Here is a 19,485-nt window from a genome sequence, read left to right on the forward strand (position 1 = left end):
CACCAAATGTGGGGCATGAACCCATGGTCTTGAGATCAAGAGTCACATATTCCTCCAACTGAGCCAGCCAGGTGTCCCCAGTCAATTTTTTAAAACAGCTTCATTGACAGATAGTTTACACGCTGTGAAGTTCATCTGTTCTGTAAACCATACCCATATAGTTCAATGGTTTTTGGTATATTTACAGAGTTGTGCAAACATCACCATAATGTGATTTTAAAATATTTCCATCACTCTATAAAGAAACCTTATACCTATTAGCAGCCACTCTTATCCCCTACCACATCCCACCTCCCCAGTCCCCCCTCCCTCAGCCTAGGCAGCCACAAATATATTTTCTTTCCCTATAGGTTTGCCTGTCCTGGACACTTTTGTAAATGGAATCATAAAATGTGATATCTTTTCTTTTAGATATTTTTAAGGGTATTTATTTATTTTGAGAGATACAGAGACAGTGCAAGTGAGGGATGAGCAGGGGGCGGGGGGGAGATAGAGAATATCAAGCAGGCTTTTCACTGTCAACACAGAGCCTGACATGGGGCTTGAACTCACAGACTGTGAAATCATGACCTTAGCCGAAACCAAGAGTCAGATGCTTAACCAAGTGAGCCACCCATGTGCCCCAAATGTGATGTCTTTTGTAACTGGCTTCTTGCACTTAGCGTAAAGTTTTCACCACTCATCCATGTGACCACATGTATCAATACCTCATTCCTTTTTATTGCTGAATACTATTCCATTGTATGGACGTACCACAATTTGTGTATCCATCAGTTGGTGGACATTTGGGTTGTTTTCATTTTTTGGCTATTATAAATAATGCTGCAGTGAACATTTGTGCACAGTGTTTTATATGGACATGCTTTCAGTTCTCTTGAGTATTAGAAGTAGAGTTGCTGGGTCATATGGCAGTTCTATGTTTAACATTTTGAGGAACTGCCAAACTATTTTTCTTAACAGCTATGCCATTTTACATTCCTACCAACAGTATATGAGGGTTCTCAACATTCTCATTTACCCAGAGAGGTTGAGTAACTTTCCAAGTTCACACAGTAGATTGGTGGGACTAAAACCCATGCCTCTTAATTCATAAACTTATGATAATTACTCATTGAAACAAGAATAAAAACCCCAGTGGACTGAATTAAAGCCTTCTACCAATTGAAAATTTTCTGCCAACTTAGGAAAAGAAATGAGTTTTTTATACCAATGTAAGTCTTCAAATATCACTATGGTTTTTTCCTTTAGTAGATTTTCAAATCCATTATTAAGGGTATTTTAATAGATTACTTTATAAATTATTACAGTTGCTGCTTTTTGCTCACATTTTCCTCAAAGTTTATAACTGGTATGGCCCCTCACCCCAGACCATCAAGATCCTTAGAACCATGGGTCATGAGAGCTGATCATCTGGTCCAACCCCCTCATGTTACAAATGAAGAAACTGCTGGACTGTGGTCCTAAGGCTGTCAGTGAACTTGGGGACCCTCTCAGTACACACTGGGGGATTCAGCACCCTACTCTGAAGTGTTCTCAATGGATCACCCACTCTTGTCTGTTTCTCTGGCTTTTACTCCAGGTGCAACATCAGTTACTTAGAAGAATGGCTTAAAGATAAGAATTTGCAGAACAGCTTGGCTAAGGAAACTTTGGAGCCTCTCTCTCAGGCAGCCTGGTTGCTTCAGGTCAAGAAGACCACAGACAGCGATGCCAAGGAGATCTATGAACGCTGTACCTCACTGTCTGCTGTGCAGGTGACCACATTTACAGAGTGTGTCCCTGATCTTCACTACCAAATCATGTCACTGATGTCCCCCTTTCTGGCTTAGCCAGTGATAGGGTGTATCTGAGGCTCTGTGTGCTCTTTGAGGAGATGTATCTTCCATGGACCACCATCTTATCTAAAAAGCATTTATTTAATACTAACTTAGAACTTTAAAACACAAAAGTGCATTCCCTGCCCACAAAACACAGATGTGTATGTATGGAGAGCGGGGGGCAGTAAGGAAGGAGGCTGGAGCACATGGTTCCTAAAGCCAAATTACAATGTTAAAGAACGATGTGTGGTTCCCAACATTTCCCAAACCATTGAATCATTATTTCATGGACAGACTTGTCCTTTTTCATGGTCTAACACCATCTTATGTGCTGTTCGCAGATCATAAAGATCCTTAATTCATACACACCTATAGATGACTTCGAGAAAAGAGTAACTCCATCCTTCGTTCGCAAAGTACAGGTATGATCCTTAAGCATGTGCCTTTTATTTTTTATTTCCTTATTTTTTATATTAACTATAATTGATTGTCAAATTGGTTTCCCTACAACACCCAGTGCTTGCCCCAACAGGTGCCCTCCTTAATGCCCATCACCCACTTTCCCCACCCCCCATCAACCCTCAGTTTGTTCTCAGTATTTAAGAAGTCTCTTATGGTTTGCCTCCTTCCCTCTCTGTAACTTTTTTTTCCCCCTTCCCCTCCCCACTGGTCTTCTATTGAGTTTCTCAGGATCCACATAAGAGTGAAAACATATGGTATCTGTCTTTCTCTGCCTGACTTATTTCACTTAGCACAATACTCTCCAGTTCCATCCACGTTGCTACAAATGGTCAGATTTCATTCTTTCTCGTTGCCGTGTGGTATCCCATTGTATATATAGACCACATATTCTTCTTCTTTTTTTTTTTTTTTGGTTCATATTTTTATTTTTTTATTTTTTTAATATGAAATTTATTGTCAAATTGGTTTCCATACAACACCCAGTGCTCATCCCAACAGGTGCCCTCCTCAATACCCATCACCCACCCTTCTATCCCTCCCACCCCGCATCAACCCTCAGTTTATTCTCAGTTTTTAAGAGTCTCTTATGGTTTGGCTCCCTCCCTAACTTTTTCTTTCCTTCCCCTCCCCCATGGTCTTCTGTTAAGTTTCTCAGGATCCACATAAGAGTGAAAACATATGGTATCTGTCTTTCTCTGTACGACTTATTTCACTTAGCATAACACTCTCCAGTTCCATCCACATTGCTGCAAAAGGCCGTATTTCATTCTTTCTCATTGCCACGTAGTATTCCATTGTGTATATAAACCACAATTTCTTTTTTTTTTTTTTGGTTTATTTTTTTCCTTTTTTTTAATATATAAAATTTATTGTCAAATTGGTTTCCATACAACACCCAGTGCTCATCCCAAAAGATGAGCCCTCAATACCCATCACCACCCTCCCCTCCCTCCCACCCCCCATCAGCCCTCAGTTTGTTCTCAATTTTTAACAGTCTCTTATGCTTTGGCTCTCTCCCACTCTAACCTCTCTTTTCACAATTTCTTTATCCATTCATCAGTTGATGGACATTTAGGCCCTTTCCATAATTTGGCTGTTGTTGAAAGTGCTGCTATGAACATTGGGGTACAAGTGCCCCTATGCATCAGCACTCCTGTATCCCTTGGGTAAATTCCTAGCAGTGCTATTGCTGGGTCATAGGGTAGATCTATTTTTAATTTTTTGAGGAACCTCCACACTGTCTTCCAGAGTGGCTGCAACCAGTTTGCATTCCCACCAACAGTGTAAGAGGGTTCCCGTTTCTCCAAGGGATGTGCCTTTTAATTTTCGGTATAAGAAATTGATATTGAGGAGTGCCTGGGTGGCTCAGTCGGTTGGGCATCTGACTCTTGATTTCGGCTCTGGTCATGGGATGGAGCCCCGCTTTGGACTCTGCGCTGAGTGGGGTCTGCTTAAGATTATCCCTCTCTCTCTCCCTACGCCCCTCTCCCCTACTTGCACTCTTTCTTTCTCTAAAATTAAAAAAAAAAAAAAGAAATTGATATTGAATTACGGTTATAGAAATCTAAGATTAAAGCACGTTTACCAAACATGCAAATGAAAGGCACTTAGCAAAAGCAGCAGGAATTTTCTCTGTCAAATACCCCCGTTTTCAGAACCCATTTTAGCCTCAGTGGGAAGGGAATGAAGACACCAAAATCACCACTCAGCTGCTATGTTCCTTCAGGATGTCTTGTTTATTATCAGTCTTCTTATCAGTCTGTGCAAGAGAGCAGAGCCTGAATGGAAACAGAGTCTTGTATACCCATTTTTTTCTTATTTAAATCCATAAAGTTTCTTCCCCAATCAACTAGCACATCAGTTCTCAAAGTTTAGTTCAAGGATCCTGGGCATTCTGGAGACCCTTTCAGTGAGTCTGCAAAGTCTTCTTTTTTCTAAATACGTATGTGTGAGGCACACTTTTCCTTATAGACTTCAACCAAAATAACATGTCACTATGGATTTAAGGTAGAAGTGGATAAAAGTTTCCACCTGTCATATTATGTCAGGCATTAAAAAGATTTACAAAAATATAAAACAATACTGCCTCCTACTAAATTTTTTTGTTTTCAAAAATAGTTATTTTTCAATACATGTTTACATGCATTGGGTTTGTTCTTGTTATTTTAATGATTTAATATTTTGAAGTATTTTAATTACTAATATGGTAAATATCAATAGCTATACCTACATACACAAAGCTCTTTAGGGCCCTCAATAATCTTTAAAGGGTATAAGGGGTCTTGGGGCACTTGGGTGGCACAGTCAGTTAAGTGTTCGACTCTTGATCTCAGTTCATGTCTTGATCTCAGGGTCATGAGTTTAAGCCCCATATTGGGCTCCATGCTGGCCATGTAGGCTACTTAAAATAATAATAATAATAATAATAATAATAATAATAATAATAATAATAAAAGTACACTTTATTTTTTTTTAAAATGTTTAATGCTTATTTAATTTTGAGAGAGTGAGAGCAGGGCGGGGAGGGGCAGAAAGAGAGGGAGATACAGAATCCGAAGCAGGCTCCAGGCTCTGAGCTGTCAGCACAGAGCCCGATGCAGGGCTCAAACCCATGAACTGCGAGATCATGACCTGAGCCAAAGTCGGCCGCTTAACCAACTGAGCCACCCAGATGCCCCAAAAGTAAACTTAAAAATAAAAAGAATATAAAGGGGTCTTTAGACAAAAAGTTCACAAACTACTGAACTAAAAAGAAGGATAACTGCTATAAGACTTAATCTGTGAGATCTACTCATGTTTGGGCTTAGAATTATACCGCAAGAGTGGATAAGAATAGAAAACAGATCCATTTACAGTCATTCCATCCTGTGGGAAATTAACTTCTGAGGTCAAACAGAGCACTTAAGTAAATATTCATGAGAGCGACTGGAAATCCTGCATAGACCATGTCACCATGGTATTGTGTTGTTAAAATACTCTTGTGTATTCTCTCACATGATTTTGAAAGGAGCTTTTCAGTGAAGCTGGAGTTGTGTTTTCCTTACTCTAGACTTCTAAATAGTCATAAAGCAGAATGCACTGGTTTCCTTATTCATTTTTCTTCTGGTTCTTATTTCAGGCTCTCCTAAATAGCCGGGAGGATTCATCACAGCTGATGTTGGATACAAAATATCTCTTTCAAGTTACCTTTCCTTTTACCCCCTCTCCACATGCTCTGGAAATGATCCAGATCCCCAGTAGTTTTAAGCTAGGTTTTCTCAATAGATTATAGCAGGAGAAAGGAGAGGAAATGTATGTTTCCCTCAGAAGCCAAATGAAGGTCAAATATGAAGGATGTGGTTGTTAATTGGAACTGGAAATGCTTTGGAATGTGATGTAAAGAAGCAAAGAAGAATTCTCCAAGATGGGCCACATCTTCTCTTGTTCCCTGTGATGGTGCTGCCACTGTCATTTTGTAAGAGTTAACACACACCAGCTGCGGTTGGAAAGGCCATGCCTACCTTCTGAATCACAGCCAACTTTTACTGGAATTCCTCGAAGGCCCATGTTTTCTTCCAGGTGCCTCTTGTCTAGATCTGTTTTGTGACAGGGCTCCCCTCAAAGGGAGTATGATCTGGGGACACAGTGCCCCTTAAGTTTACTAATGTTCATGTGAAGCCCAGGTACATTTATGAAGCCGCGAGTGGGTTCCAGGGCTGAGTCTTCCAGGAAATAATCCCATTTGGCCACAATGCCCTGTCGAAATTCCTCTCACCCCATGCCTCCTGCCCAGGGTGGGTGGGGTGGGGTTCACTGACTTTCACTAAAAATGCTCCTGCATGAAAAAATATTTATTATTTAAGAGCCCTCTAGTTTTTAGGCAAATATTCAGTCTGAAATGAATCACGTGAAGTGTTTTATGTATATATCTACCTAAAACGAATATATTATTAAAATTAATTGCCAGGGTATTTACCACCTCTTCTGAAAGAACATTTCTTTATGTTTTATCTGCCAACATATTGGCCATATGTTTTTCATTGTTCAATATCGTTCGTGCAACAGCTTCTCTAAAAACTAAATTTAAAAGGCAACCTAATTGGTTTTCTCTCTCTTTTCAGCATTCAAATGTTTTTAAATTTTCCCATAAAAAAAACTGAAGAATTATGTCAGTTCTTCCTGTTGAGAAACCAGTATTTCCCAAGTTTCATGAAAACCGACGATCCCTTTTCCCCCCAGACACTCTCATTCCTTCCTTCAGAGCACGTGATGTTGCACTGCTAGCCTGTGGCATGTGACCCATTCCAAGAATCCAACCAGCCCTCCTGTCTCTGACAGACTCACAGGCATGAGCTGTGGTTCTGTCCCACAAATCTATGTTTTAGGAGTGATAATACATGATTATGAAGCAACATCACCCTATTAATATGTAACAATGCCTTTTCATATTATAAATGATTTAGTTCTTTTAGATACATTGTATATGAAGAAATGAAAAAGTAGAACTTTTACATATTTTAATCAATAAAATAAATTACCAAATGAGTTGGGTCAGGTTTTTTTTAATTGCTGGGAGACTACATTTGTCTTACGTGCACGAGGTTTATGCTTTTCTTCAAGGGTTGTATACTTAAAGATGCTGGGATCTTTATAGATTCATAATTTCTCATAAAATGTGTATAAACAGTTGGGATACCCGGGTGGCTCAGTCAGTTAAGTGTCCGACTCTTGGTTTAGGCTCAGGTCATGATCTCACAGTTTGTGGGTTGGAGCCCCATGTAGGACTTGGTGACAAGGTGGAGCCTGCTTGGGTTTCTCTCTCTCTCTGTCTGTCTCTCAAAATAACTTTTTTAAAAAGTATATAAATGTTTTTAGAAGGGAAGTAAATATGCCACAAGTCCTGCCTCAGGCTGTGCCTCCATGGGCTCCCAGACAGTGAGAGAAGGAGGGGCTACTTGGCAGAGACGTGAGTGGGTTTCTGATGTGCACTTGTGACCTTCTCCATGCCCCTTCTCCTCTCCCCATCATCCCTAGGCCACAGGAGCCCATCACCCTTCCTTTTCAGTTCCCACAAGTCAGGGTTCTTGCCTGCTTTACAGCACTTGCCCTGGGCTATAGAAGCCGGTAACATTGCCCATCTCCTTTGCTACCCTGTGAGCTCCTGGAGAGCTTGTCCACATCTTACTCATTCCACTGCTCATCTTGATGCTGGTGAGATGGGACAGGGCTGCAGGAGAAGGTCCTATTAGAGGCAGCAGGACTGGAGGGGAGAGGCTGGTCAGCCTTGATCAGGAGTAGATCTTGTTTGGGAACAAGACAAGTGGACCTTCAGAGGCTGAAAACTTTATGCATGGAGATGGGAGAGGGGCACTCATCCCACATCCTGCTCAGTCCCACAAAGCCGAAGGTGGGAAGGATAGCCAAAATGAAGACGTGCTGGTGGGCTGAGGACTAAGAAGGCAGGAGGCGCTGGTAACAGTCACAGGGGAATGTTAGGGTTGCTCAGTGGAGCGGGAATGGATTCGTGAGGGGCAAAGCTGCCACGTCTGCCTCCTGCGGAGGGCAGAGAACTGAGCCCGAGACACAGGTCAGCGGAGGTTCTGAGGGCATCTGGTGCGGATGAGCAGAAGGATGCCATCGGCAGTGCGTGCCCGTGGGAAGGGACAAAGCTGCTGAGCCTCAACACCCAGATAAGGAGATTAGAGGTGAGGCTTCTGCTTCGGCACCTTCCCCTTGGAGCTGCAGGTCTGACTGACTCCTCAGCTGGTCGCTCCAAGTGTTGACTCTCTGGAAGGTATGTATGTACTCACATATATGCAGGCTCTCCCGCACGCTCCGAAAGTGTTCCTATGTGCACACACCAAGGTGTTAGGTGGGATTTCTGGGAGGTAGGAGCACAGGTAAGGGGAGGTTGGGGGGGTTAATCTGCCTGTTCTAATTGTTCTACAACCTGCATGTGTTTCTTTTGAAATACTAGGAAGGTGTTTTGTTTTAAAAATATATTTCGTGCTGGCATCCAGGGGGAAAAAGTTAGGCATCTGTAAAGTCATATAATCTGTTTTAAAAATGGATCCAAGTAACACTTTGCATGTGAACATAAGCCTCAGAACGCAGCTTATGGAATAGGAAGGTTTTAATACAAATGTTATATAGTCACATCTGTGAGCTATATCCACACTGTCATGTGCATCAGAGCTTTCTTCTTCTTTATTGCATATCACAGTTTATCCGGTCTGTCGATGAACATTTGGGTTTTTCCATGGGGCTATTCTGGATAAAGCTGCTATGACATCCTTATTCATTTTTTTGAGGATATAAGTATTTGTTTCTGATGAGTGTATATCCAGGAGTAGAATTGCCAGCTCACAGATTATGTATAGCTTTAGTAGGTCCTATCAACCAGTTTTCCAAAGAGGTTGTACCAGTTTATACTCCCACCAACAAGGAAAAGTGTCCAGTTCTCCACACCCTTGGCCACACTTTGAATTGTCAGTCTTTTAAATTTTAGGTATTCCAGTGGGTAAGTACTGGTATAGCAGTGTGGTTTTCATTTGCATTTCTTTGATGACTAATGATATTGAGCGCCTCTTATATGTTTATGGACCATATGAATGTCTGCATTTGTGAAGGGTCCGTTCACAGTCTTGTATTAAAAATAATAATCTTGGGGCCCCCTGGGTGGCTCAGTCTGTTGAGTGTCCAACTTTGGTTCAGGTCATGTTCTTGTGGTCAGTGAGTTTGAGCCCTGTGTCGGGCTCTGTGCTGACAGTTCAGAGCCTGGAGCCTGCTTCGGATTCTGTCTCCCTCTCTCTCTGCCCTTCCCCCACTCAGGTTCTGTTCCCTCTGTCTCTCAAAAAAGAATAAACGTTAAAAAAATTTTTAATAATTTTTAATGAGATAACGCACACAAAAATGAGCATTGTGAAGCATCCATTTCAGTGGTTCTCAGTATATATGCAAGGATGTGCATTATCTAATTCCAGAGGCTTTCCATCACCCCAGACAAGAAACCCCTTACACATTAAGCAGTCACTCCCAATTCTCCCCTCCTCCCACTTACTGGTAACCTTTAATCTACCTTCCCCGTCTGTATGGATTTGCCTATCCTGGACATTTCATATAATTGGAGTCACAGTAAGTGGCTTTTTGTGTCTGGCTTATTTTACTTAGCATGTTTTCAAGGTTCATCCATGTTGCAGCCTGTAACAGAATTTCATTCTTTTTATTTAATTTTTTAATGTTTATTTTTGAGGGAGAGACAGAGCCTGAGCAGAGTCAAGAGCAGAGAGAGAGGGAGACACAGAATCTGAAGCAGCCTCCAGGCTCTGAGCAGTCAGCACAGAGCCCGATGTGGGGCCCAAACTCACAAACTGTAAGATCATGACCTGAGCCGAAGTCAGTCACACAACCAACTGAGCCACCCACGCGCCCCTGATTTCATTCTTTTTTATTGCCAAATAACATTCTACTATATGGGTATACCATATATTGTTTGTTTGTTGATCAACAAATAAACCCATTTGTTGATGGGTTTGAGTTGTTGACACTTTGGGCTTAAATGCTACTACAAACATTCATGTATGAGCTTTTATGTGAACATGTGTTTTCAGTTTTCAGGGGCATATACCTGGGAGTGGATTTGCTGGGTCATATGGTGACAACTCTGTTCAGCTTTCAGAGGAACTGCCAAACTGTTTTCCACAGCAGCTGCACCAGTTTACATTCCACCAGCAAAGCGGGGTGGGGTGAAGGGGGAGTTGTTTTGCCCATTTTACTTTTATTTTATAAGTAAAAACTGGAGATACCCTACATATGCAATAATAGGAGGTTGGTTTAATAAATTATGACAGGACATAGTATAGAGTAATACCAAAGCTGTTATCACAAAACAGATCTGTAAGTACTGACAATAAATGAGGTGAAGAAGGCAAATAGCTAACAGCCTTATTTGTGTAACTCACAAAGCTTTACCTATGGTGTCAGAAGAGTCTGGAAGAATATGCACCAAATCTAAATAAGGGGGAAAAAACGCAGAGCAGGTTATAAGGACTTTCACTTCTTTCTATCTTTGGCCTGTACTCTTAAAAATAAATATAGGGTGATGGGTTGTTCAGTAATTTTCAAATTATATATTTAGGTGAAAGATTGGAAGGACATTTTGTGCTTGGCGTGGGATTAGGGGAAGGTTTGAGTTCTATGGACAACCGCAGAACAACTTCATGTCAAGGCTTGTTTTCTTGTTTTTTTGTTTATTTTTTTAATGTTTTTACTTATTTATTTATTTATTTTTGAGAGAGAAAGAGACAGAGCATGAGCAGTGGAGGGGCAGATAGAGATTGAAACACAGAATCTGAAGCAGGCTCCAGGCTCTGAGCTGTCAGCACAGAGCCCAATGCGAGGCTTGAACTCGTGAACTACGAGATCATGACCTGAGCCGAAGTCGGACATTCAACCGACTGAGCTACCCAGGTGCCCAAGGCTTGTTAAAATGGGACATTTTTATATTTTTCTTGTCAAAATGTTCACTGAGACACTTGTCCTAGCTGGGAAAAGTTCCCTCACCATAAAAAGGATTATTGACCATAAGTATGGTAGAATGTGCTGAGAATAAATTTAGTCATGATATAGATGCTGAGTGAAAAACACCAGTGTATAAAAATATTAAAACTATAAAATCTACTCTTGTATATGCCAAAATGTGGACAGGAGTCTCTCTGGGCAGTGGGATTATAGATGATTATTTTCCTCCTTATACCTTTTTGATTTTTCCTGACACTACAATGCCCATGTATAATATTTATAGTTTTAAATACTGTAATATTTCTAATTTAGTTTGTTGCTTGCCTGCTTAATAACCAGATCTAAAATGCTAGCTGTGTGAAGCGATTTAAGGTTGGTATGTCTCAAAACTGGTGGTCTCCATTAGAAAATGGTGTTTTCCAAGAATATGCAATAGCACTACGAAGCAAAAAAACTAAAGTTCAAAATTATACATGGCATACAGTTCCAATTTTTTTAGAGTATAAATATATGCTTATGAAGACACTAGAAGAAAACACAAAGTGTTAACAGCAGTTACTTCGTTAGTATAGGGCATGCAGGTGATTGTCCCTCTTCATGTCCTTCTGTTTCCAATTATTTCTAATAAACATGTACAGCTCTTATCATTTGATAAAGTTTAAAATTCAGTGTCTCCTTCCAGATTTGGAATATTGGCATTTCTTTTCTCCTTCCCTTTCTCTTGCCTTCCCATAATGCCTAGCCATGCTTGTATTCCTTCTCCACTCGGTCCCTCAGGTTTCTTCTCTCCTTCCATTTCCACAGTTGCTACTCCATCCAGAGCTTGTTTCCTCTTTCCCAGAACATGATAACAGTTTCCTAACCTAGTTGATTCCCCTGTTGCACATTCTCTCTCTGACCTACTTCTGGAAGCACAAATGCTGGAATAATCCACTTGAATGACGTTGCTGCCTTGCTGAAAAACCCATGGCTCACCTTCCTAATGCTATTACTTGGAGTCCTCAGCATGACCTAGTGACTGGCAGGTGTGGGCAGTGGGGGGCAACATTACCGGGTCCTCGCCAAAGGCCAGGCTCCAGTGGGCAGGCCCTTGAGTGTTTTATGAAAAGGCAGAGCAGACTGATTGTGCCGGTTCCATGGTAAGTGTTGCGGAGTCCCACTGCACACAGATTCAGGCTCCACCACTGACCTTGAACATGTTTAATCCCCTGGCACTTCCTCAGCTGTAACACAGATGTCTGCTTCCTTCCTGGGGTGGCTGTGAGCAGTCAGGGCCAAGCACTCCATGGTGGTCAGTAGCTGGTTCCCTTCTGATCTGTCCCACTCTTTGGAACACCTGTTAAATCGGCTCTACCGTGATGGCTGCTCCCTCCCCCTCTTACCCTCTTGTCCTCATCTCCAGCAGTGGCACTGCAACACCTAGCTTCCCCAAGAGAAACCTAAGAGGCATTGTAGACATCTCCCCCTCCTTGTCTCCACATGTCGCCAAGTCTGGCTCCTTCTTCCTAAGTGTGGTCCACATACATCTCACACCATTGTTTCAAGTAAGGCCTTCATTGTGTTCTGCCTGAAATGTGGCCTTAAGCTCACCTCTGCTTCTTCCACATCTCTAGCCTCCCTGCCCCCCCCCCCCCGCCCCCTTCCCACTGCTATGCTGCTTTTGCTGCTACTGTAGGCACTCACAGGGCAACTTAACATCTATGGAGCATTCACGGTATTCCAGCCTTGAGCTAAGCTTCATGAACTGTCTCTTCTAATTCCCCTGATGACCCTGTGACAATACATGTTAAGATCCCCATGTGATTGATTAGCAAAGATCCAGAGAGCTCAAAGTAACTTGCCTAAGTAGTGGGGCCAGGATCTGGTCAGCCAGAGCCAGCACCCTTAGCCACCAGATGGTTTTGCTTCCGTAAGTTTGCTCTCCCTCCAGTGGCCTGGGCCTGTCTGTTGACCTCTTGATAGACAGACAGGGACCCTGGGTCTATGGCTGTCAAATATTTAATAAGTGGGATGTGTCCCTTGCAGAGAACCAATACTGCGTTTACTCAGCCTTACAGTATTGGTTGAGATCAGGCTCTACCATTTTCTGACTCTTTATTCCAAAAGTGTACCTTAAAGGCAGAATTTTTTTAAGTTTTAAATTATAGTATCCATTACAACAATGCTTTCCACTGCAAAGCCCCACAGGATTAATATTGTGCTGCAAAGATTAATTGCATCCATGTCTGAAGCTGCCAAAAGAGCCAGTTAAATGGTAACCCCAGAAAACCTATTGTCTAATGCTTTCTTCCTGATTAAATAAACGAGTTGGTGTTGACCCAGCATGTTGTAATAAATCAAAGGTTATACATTAACTGCATATACTTCATCCCACATGTAGAAGTCTGAGCAACCATCATGATAAAAGGAAGATGAGGTTTTAAAAGCTGTTTCTGTTGGCTTTTCTCATGCACATATGTCCCTTTCTCTCTCTCTCTCTCTTTTTCAGCTTCATTTTGGGCAAAAAAAAAAAAAATGTGTGATCAGACCTTTCTAGTTAACGTATTTGGCTCCTGTGACAAATGTTTCAAACAACGAGCTCTGAGACCAGTTTTCAAGAAATCTCAACAGCTCAGCTACTGTTCAATGTGTGCAGAAATTGTAAGTACCACCTTTTAGAAATTTAAGTAGTTACCTGTTTTTAAAATGATGTCTAATGTTTGGGTCCTGTGACAGAGGAATTTACACACACACACACACACACACACACACACATACAGCACACATGGGCTCAGTGAGGCAGTACAGCATGGGAGTTCAGGGTGTGGATGCTGGTCTCTGACCTCCTGAGTTCAGATCCAAGTTGTGTTCTTTGGTGGTGGTGTGCCAGCAGATCTCTACTCTCTTAGGAGGTAGGTTTTCCTATATGTAAAATAGGAATAATAGCACTATCTCATAAGGCTTTGTAAGAATCAAATGAGTTCATTTTATTAAGTATTTATGTTTTTTAAGTTTGTTTATTTTGAGAGAGAGGAAGAGGAAGAGAATCCCAAGCAGGCTCTGCACCGTCAGTGTGGACCCCAATGCAGGGCTCGAACCCACGAACCATGAGATCATGACCTGAACCAAAGTCAGATGCTTAACCGACTGAGCCACCCAGGTGCCCCTGATAAAATATTTAAAACAGTAGTACCCGGCACAGGATGTGCTCAATGAATGTTTTGGCTATTATTATTTTTTAGGACTAATGTTTTTTGCTTCTGCTTTCTACTAGTCTGCTAGGCAAGCAACTAAGATAAAAGGGACTCTGGCAAATAAACAGCCTGGAAGTACCTATCCAAAGACCTTGGTCCAGCTCTCCCTAGGAACAACTCTATTGAAGACTGAACCCTATAGGGCCTCAGTAGTAAACAACATTAAGTTCAGGGAAAAGTGTTCCTTAGGCCTGAGACTTCAGTGAGGGCTGGGGACTGAATATAAATCCTGACATTTTTCAAAGAACAGAAATGAATCCTCACTAGAGGTGACTATGCGTCGGCTTTATTCAGATCTTTCAGCATAATGCCCATAGCATGGCTGAAGCCCTTGAAATTAATCCTATCTCAGAGGATTTGCAAAGCTGGGCTCAGTAATGTGGCTGAGCAGAGCCCCCACCTGGTCAAAGGTGGTAGAGCACTCTTCTCCAGAAGCCCAATAGGAAACCCCCCAATTATCAGCACATTTTAAAAACCATGTATCAAAGAGAGGAGAGGGGAATTTTACATTTTATCCACCTGAAGAGGAAAAGACAGTATTCATCTTCTTGGTTCCATTTATGTTCTCATAAAGCAAATGGCAAGTAAACAGCCCAGAGTGACACACAGTCTTTGGAAAAGCGTAACAATCCTGATGTCACACGATTCAGGCTTAGTATAACAGGCTTCTACCTGAAGCACCCTGTGTTCTAAACTTAGCTCTGCAAATCGTCAAACCGAGGACATTCAGTTCTTAAAAGAGGCCTGCTTTCTGGCGGCCCTACCATCCTGGTACAGTGCTATTTGTGAATCTAGCTCTTTTGTTTTTAAACACCTTCTTCTCTGGACACAAGGAGCCCAGAATCCCTGTCATCACATCCTGTAGCATCATAGATTCTCCCAGGTCGGAGGCACTTTTCAGGAAACGGTCACAGGCTATCTCCACCATAAGCACTTGCGGGTTCCCAATTATTCAGACACACTCCTGTGGCTGAGGAGACATCCAAGTGACCGACAGCTGATTTTTATCTGGGTGTTTGGGATTGTGAGCCCCGAGTTTCCCTTTTCACAAATGAAGCAACCCCGTAACTCCACTACTACTGAAAGGTAGCAGAACTCAACTTTTCTGCTCTCCAGACTCCTTACCTAGAAACAGGAGTGGAAACCAAAGTACAGGAAGGCACTTTGTAAACTTTCCCAGCTATTAAAAAGTTGCATGTCCTCATCTCTAGATGGCAGACCCTCCAGATTGGGAGATACGTGGGGTTTAGTTTACAGAGAGAACGTCCAGAGGAGGACACGCTCCAGCGTGAAGCTCTGCTCACTCCAGATCACACACAGGCAGACCTTGAGCAGGCACACACAGCCCACGAGGGGCCACGAGGCACCAGCCTGAGGAAGTGATGGGAGGATGCTATCTGGCCAGGCCTTCTGAGGTGATCCTGGTGAGAAGTGTCTCCCATGGCCTAGTGTCTCATTCAAATTACTTCGTATGAATTGCTCAAATGTATCGGGGAGCCTTAATTTTGAGCAAGTACTATGTGTCATGGGATGCTCTACAGGGTTACCCAGGATGAGGCTTTTTGAGGAGGTGTTTTCCATTTATAGAGGAGGAGCCTGAGACCCAGAGAAGTTAAGTAAATCACCCAAGGCCACACAGCACAGCCAGGAGTTATCCTCAGGCAGTATGATCTCGATGGCACCCATGATTTTACGCTTCTGCTCTACAAACTCTGAAGCAGATATAACAGTTTCACTTTTATAAATAGTTGTATATATCTGTTAACACATTGATATTTTGTGTATTTGTTTTGTTTTTAATTATACAGTTTTTATATATCCACTTGATAAGCTAACATTAACTGAGCACCTACCATATACCATCTATTATGCTAAATACTGAGGATAAGTGATGAATAAACCTGTATCAATGGGGAGCTGGTAGTTAAATCAAAAGGGAGCTGGTAGTTAAAACACATCTGCTATGATGGCGGTGTCTGCTAAGAGGTTCACTCACATTCTCGTATTCAATTCTCACAACAGCCGAAGTAGATGTCCCAGATAAGGAAACCAAAGAGCCCAGAATCTAACCTCCTAGACAACCATGCTTAGATTAATATAGATTACTTCCAACTTTTTTTAATGTTTATTCATTTTTGAGAGAAAGATACAGAGTGTGAGTGGGGGAGGAGCAGAGAGAGGGAGACACAGAATCTGAAGCAGGCTCCAGGCTCCGAGCTGTCAGCACAGAGCCCAATGCGGGGCTCGAACTCACCAACCATGAGATCATGATCTGATCTGAAGTCAGATGCTCAACCGACTGAGCCACCCAGGCTACTTCCAACTTTCCTTTGATGAAGAGCCACCCAGGACAAGAAGTGGAAGGAGGGAAGGGTGAGCACAGCCACCAAAATCCTGTTTGGGAATGTTTGCTCTAGAATTTGTAACCTCGATCTGCCTTCCCATTTTGCATGTATAAACACACACACACACACACACACACACACACACACACACACGCAAGGTCATGGAGGGGTAAAAGGGAGATGCCATGGGTTGGGTCCTCCACACTGAAGTCTGGAGGCATGTAGCTGAATAGAGCCAGACTGCCTAGGTCCAAATCCTGCCTCTGCCTCTGCCTCTTTCTGGGAGTGTGACTCAAGCAAATCATTTAAACTTTCCGTCCCTCTACTTCCTCATTTGTAAAATGGGGAGAATAGTATCCATTCAGGGTGATTGTTGTGGTTTATTAACGTAAAGTGCTTGGAACAGCGCCTCGCATTGCAGAGGACTGGGAAAAAGAGATGCTTGAGCCTGCCTTAAAGTCACTAAATCTGCATCTTTGAGAGACTCCTAGGAAGGAGTCTCTCAATTCCATTCTAAGGTGGAGGAAGCTGCCTCAGAAATGACACAGCTGAGATCACTGAGTGTGTGTTCAAAAACGCTGGGTCTGGGCCCCTGAATACTAACCCCACCCCTGCCACCACCTCCTTTTGCTGACCCCAGGCCAGGCACTTAATTCTCTGCGTGAAAAAAAGAAGCAAAACCCAGAGTGTGCGGTCTTAATGGCGTACACTACAGCTTCTCAGAAGCCAAAACGAGTTTTATTTTTGCATATTTGAGTCAACAAAGGAGGAAAGTTTCCGGTTCGTTGTGGGGGCAGGTGGGGGACCAGGGCTACCCAGGATGAGGTGGGAATCAGTGGTGGGTGTGGACCGGGCCTCGTTGCCCTCGCCTTGCTCACCTACTCTGCAAGTAGCAGCCACTGCGCAGCCTATCAAGTCCCATTGAGAGCTGATCGGTGCCAGGGAGGGGGCAGGTAGGAAGGCCGTGTCCCTGGGACTTCACCGGGTCCCAGGAGCCGGCAGTCCTGGATTGGAATCCCAGTTTGGTCCTTCACTACGAGCGTGTCCTCGGGCAAGTCACGTTATCGTCTCTGAGCCCCGGTTTTCCCACCGGTAAAAGGGGCACGACACTCCCTGCTTCTCCGGGTGTTGTGCGCTGCAGCGCCACCGCGGGCATCGCCCCGGGCACAGCGCCAGGCGCGCACCGCAGGTGCCAGGGCGGGGGTGGGCGCGGAGGGGGCGCGGGTGTCCGCGGGCGAGGCGGGCGGAGAGGGGGGAGTAGACCGCGGCAGCCAGGCTCGCAGCCGCCCGCGTCAGCGCCGGAGGGCGGGGCCGCGCTCGGGGAGAAGGCGGCTGGAGCTGCGCCGGGGGCCGCTCCCGCCCGCTCGCCGGCCTGGCCTCCGCCGCCCGCTCACCCGCCGCCCCGCTCTCCGCTTCGCTCCCCGCCGCGTCCCGGCGCGAAGATGGCAACCGATGGGCTGCACGAGAACCAGACGCTGGCGTCGCTGAAGAGCGAGGCCGAGAGCCTCAAGGGCAAACTGGAGGAGGAGCGGGCCAAGCTGCACGACGTGGAGCGTGAGTGCGGGCCGGGGCGGGGGCTGCGCGCCGGGAGGCGGGCCGAAGAAACCAGACCGGCCCCCCGGGGGAGCGGGTTTGGGGGTGCAGGGCCGGGGCGCCGGAGCCAGGCCTCGCGCCCGGGATGGGCTCCCTGGTTCCCGGGCGCCGGTGAGGCGTGGCTTGCGGCCCGGAGCCCCCGGGTTGCGCGGCTGTGGGGCCCGAGCCGGGCGGACCTCGGAGGCGCCCGACACCTTGCAGAGCCCCCGCCCGCTTAGCGGAGGCGGTTCCGCCTCTGGGCGGGGGCGCCTGGTGGAAGCCGCCCCTGGTCGCTGCTCTACCCCGGTAGGGTCTTGAGATGAGTTCCCTCCATCGCCTTCCTGAGAGATGCGAACTGATCGCAGTCCTGCCCGAGCCGAGCAAGGTGGAGGAGGGGGTGGGGTGTCAGCGGTAGCCAGCGCAGCGAGCCCTGTGGGCGCGGCCTAGGGTAAACTCCTGTTTTGTTTTTTAATCATTTGGCTTTCTCCATCATTGTTGTATCTTTTCTTAGTTTTGCTTTTCCGAGGAACCAGACTCTTGAGTTAAAACCTCATTTTTTCCAATCTGCCCCCTTTCCTTGGGGATGGAGAACCGGGTGGGGGAAGGAAAGCAGAGGAGCTTACCAAATCCTACCATTTAGTTAGTTCACTTGAGGCTGTTTAAGAAGCTTTTGAAGGGATGCGGTGTGTTTGGCATAAACGAGCAACAGCAGTCTTAGGTAAGCAACACACTTCTTGACCACTACCATAATTCAGAACCGGTTCTGTGATTTTTATGAGTGAGCAATTAAGTAGCCAGGTTAAATGGCTCTTGGCGGGATCCGCTTCCCTTTACTCTGTCAGATGGTTTGTCCTCGGCAGAGTTTGGGCTGAGGGCCAGGCTTGGGGAAGTGGCATTATCTGCTTATTTTTCAGCTCTGAGGATGGCAGCTCCCCTTTGCTGAGCCCAGCCTCCCTATGGTACCCTCAGGCACACCTATACATCCTGCTCCTACACTTCCTATTTGGGGCCACCCCTTTAATATTTTTTGGAAAAGAAACATGGGGTTCATGCTGGGTTGTTAGCACCTGATTCCTTTCTTGATAGAAGCAGATGACCTGAATCGAGAGTGTGCTGTGCTTTTGTAAGGGCCTCCTTTGGAGACACGCTAAACCTCTATATCATTTAGGGATGTGTCCAGCTACAATTAACTATAGACCCCAAATAAAGTAGCGAAACAAATTGGGAGCTGTTTTCCTCGTGTAACAGGAACAAGGGTAGGTGATCACCGACTTTGGTTTAGCAGCTCAGGGTGCCATCAGGGACCCACCCTCCAGTCTTTCTTCTCCACCACCCTGAGAACACTGGGATTTGCCGCCTGATTACAGTATGACCACCACAGCTCCAAACATCACCTCTGTATCCAGGGCCAGAAGAAGGGAGAAAGTGGTCACCAACCTCTGTTTCTCCTTCTTACCAGGAAAGCAAAAGTTTTCCCCCAAATCTCCCTTCTTCCAACAGATTTTGTACTTTATTGGCCAGAAGTAGGTTACATTGCTACTGCAAGGGACCCTGGGA

The 19,485-nt window shown here is 44.5% G+C and overlaps 2 protein-coding genes across 2 annotated transcripts in view; both read left to right on the forward strand.

Moving 5' to 3' along the window:
• Positions 1–6,769, forward strand: part of MYO5C (myosin VC) — a 102,704-nt gene extending 95,935 nt beyond the window's left edge. The window contains exons 39-41 of the mRNA XM_042941995.1: positions 1,580–1,754; positions 2,159–2,239; positions 5,398–6,769. Of these exons, the coding sequence (XP_042797929.1) occupies positions 1,580–1,754; positions 2,159–2,239; positions 5,398–5,550 (409 nt within the window). The 3' untranslated portion in view covers positions 5,551–6,769. The remainder of the gene's footprint in view (positions 1–1,579; positions 1,755–2,158; positions 2,240–5,397) is intronic.
• A 10,897-nt stretch (positions 6,770–17,666) lies between these two features.
• Positions 17,667–19,485, forward strand: part of GNB5 (G protein subunit beta 5) — a 49,244-nt gene continuing 47,425 nt past the window's right edge. The window contains exon 1 of the mRNA XM_042941996.1: positions 17,667–17,910. Within this exon, the coding sequence (XP_042797930.1) occupies positions 17,799–17,910 (112 nt within the window). The 5' untranslated portion in view covers positions 17,667–17,798. The remainder of the gene's footprint in view (positions 17,911–19,485) is intronic.

The sequence above is a fragment of the Panthera leo genome, chromosome B3 (assembly GCF_018350215.1).
Source record: "Panthera leo isolate Ple1 chromosome B3, P.leo_Ple1_pat1.1, whole genome shotgun sequence".
Classification (NCBI taxonomy): domain Eukaryota; kingdom Metazoa; phylum Chordata; class Mammalia; order Carnivora; family Felidae; genus Panthera; species Panthera leo.